Source organism: Corvus kubaryi, unplaced genomic scaffold (genome assembly GCF_017639235.1).
Source record: "Corvus kubaryi isolate FWS band 111438036 unplaced genomic scaffold, C.kubaryi_AGA036_p1.0 split3-37304, whole genome shotgun sequence".
Lineage (NCBI taxonomy): Eukaryota > Metazoa > Chordata > Aves > Passeriformes > Corvidae > Corvus > Corvus kubaryi.
Window position 1 is genome coordinate 2,229,603 of NW_024582087.1, and position 2,298 is coordinate 2,231,900.

General features: G+C 56.9%; 1 protein-coding gene across 5 annotated transcripts in view; it reads right to left on the minus strand.

Moving 5' to 3' along the window:
- The window catches only part of CSMD2 (CUB and Sushi multiple domains 2), a 338,283-nt gene that overhangs the window by 25,348 nt on the left and 310,637 nt on the right, over window positions 1-2,298 (minus strand). For all 5 annotated transcript variants that reach the window (XM_042015480.1, XM_042015478.1, XM_042015482.1 and 2 more), the window contains one exon: window positions 275-448. In XM_042015480.1, coding sequence (XP_041871414.1) covers window positions 275-448 — 174 coding nt within the window. The remainder of the gene's footprint in view (window positions 1-274; window positions 449-2,298) is intronic.

The window sequence follows — 2,298 nt, forward strand, 5'->3', positions numbered from 1 at the left end:
GAGATGATGACGATGGGCAGATGACCATGGCTGGGTGACCATGGGTGATGATGATATGGGTGGGAGATGATGACGATGGGTGGGTGCCCATGGGTGATGATGATGATGGGTGGAAGATGATGACGATGGGCAGATGACCATGGGCAGATGACCATGGGTGGGTGACCAAGGGTAGATGACAATGGGTGATGATGATGAAGGGTGGGAGATGATGATGATGGGTGGTGACCACGGCTGGGTGAGCACGCGGTGCCCCCTTCCCGAGGCCCCTCACCGGAGCAGTGTGGCAGGGAGCCGCTCCAGCGCCCGTCCAGCTGGCACATCCGCGTGGCATTCCCGACCAGTGTGCGCCGGCCCAGGCAGCTGTACCTGACCACGGAGCCCACGCTGTGCTTGTCCCCCGAGATCTGCGCGTGGGGAGGGGAGCCGGGGTGGCCGCACGACACCACTGCAACAGAGGCACCACCTTCAGCCCCAGGGAATTCCGGAATTCCTGGATGGTTTCATTTAATTCCAACCCTTTCCATGGGCGGGGACACTTTTCCCAATCCCAGGTTGCTCCAAGCCCCGTCCAGCCTGGCCTTGGACACTTCCAGGGATGGGGACACCTCCAGCTTCTCTGGGAAATTCATCCCAGCCCTTCCCCACCCTCACAGGGAAGTTCAACACACAGGAAACAGAAACATGGAAAAAATCTCCTTTTTTTTTTTGACTCTTAACCCCAGGAATCCACGGAATCAGTGGTAAAACTGACCTGGGTTTCCCAATGCCCACAACTCCTCCAAATCCCAGTATTTGAAGGAAGGAGACCCCTCGTGCTCAAGGACAGCTGGGGGCTGAGGGAGCCTGGGATATCAGGGAATAGCAGGAATTTCCCCGGCTGTGGGAACATGGATCATCACTCGCCAGCTCCCCAGGATCCATGCAAGGGGTGCAGACAGGACAAAAGGGAAGGAGAACGTGCCCAGAACTGCTTGGTGGGATTCGGGCTGGAGGGATAAATGGGGGAAAAAGAAAAGGAACGATCCCAGCTTTGGAACAGCTCAAGCCAACTGGAATTTCTGGAGCTCCGAGGCCATTCCCAAGGGCAGGGAATGGGATTGCAGCTGGTTTAGTGCTCAAAGGGACAAACTGGTCCTGCTGGGGGTGGGGCTGCTCCTGCCTGCGCCTCCCTAAGGCAGCTAAAATCCACTTTGGATCCCGAATTCCCAGGGATCTGGGATATTGGGATGCCAGCGCTGACTTCTCCCGAAAACCCTGGATGTTTTCTAGTAGGGATCACCAGGACAGCACAAGATCACCTGGAATATTTTGTCTTCCCACACTTCCCTAAAACCAAACCATCCCCTGGAAGCTCCCAGCTCCAGTCCCAGTGGGAGGAAGGGCTGAGACACTGGGAAAAACTGGGATAAAGCCAGAGCAAGGGTGAGGATGGGAATCCTCCGGAGCACCTGCACCAGCTGAGGGGATTCACCCTGGATTTATCCAGAATCCTGCATTTCCCTGCTGGAAGGGGGTGGGACCTCACTCAGGGGAGTCCTCCCTCACTCAGGTGGGTTTGCACTCAGGTGTGTCCTTGCTCAGGCGAGTTCTCACTCAACTCAGGTGAGTTTTTGCTCACTTGGGTGTGTCCTCCCTCACTCCAGTGAGTTCTTGCTGGACTCGGGATAATCCTCACTCAGGCGAGTTCTCACTCAAGTGAGTTTTCACTCAGGTGTGTCCTCAGATGAGTTCTCACTCAGGTGAGTTCTCATGCTCAGGTGTGCCCTCACTCAGGTGAATTCTCACTCAAGTGAGCCTTCACTCAGCTGTGTCCTTCCTCACTCAGATGAGTTTTCACTCAGGTGTGCCCTTGCTCAGGTGAGCCCTCCCTCCCTCCCTCAGGTGAGTTTTCACTCATTCAGGTGAATTCTCACTCTCCCAGGTGAGCCCTCCTTCACTCAGGTGAGTTTTCTTTCACTCAGCTGGGCTCTCCCTCCCTCAGGTGAGGCCTCCCTCAGGAGAGCCCTCACTCAGCTGAGCCCTCACTCAGGTGAGCCCTCACTCAGGTGAGCTCTTCCTCTTTCAGGTGTGCCCTCACTCAGCTGAGCTCTCCCTCCCTCGGGTGCTCCCTCCCTCAGGTGAGCCCTCACTCAGGTGTGCCCTCCCTCAGGAGAGCCCTCACTCAGAAGAGCTCTCCCTCCCTCGGGTGCTCCCTCACTCAGGTGAGCTCTCCCACCCTCACGTGTGCCCTCACTCAGCTGAGCTCTTCCTCCCTCAGGAGAGCCCTCCCTCAGCTGAGCTCTCCCTCACTCAGGA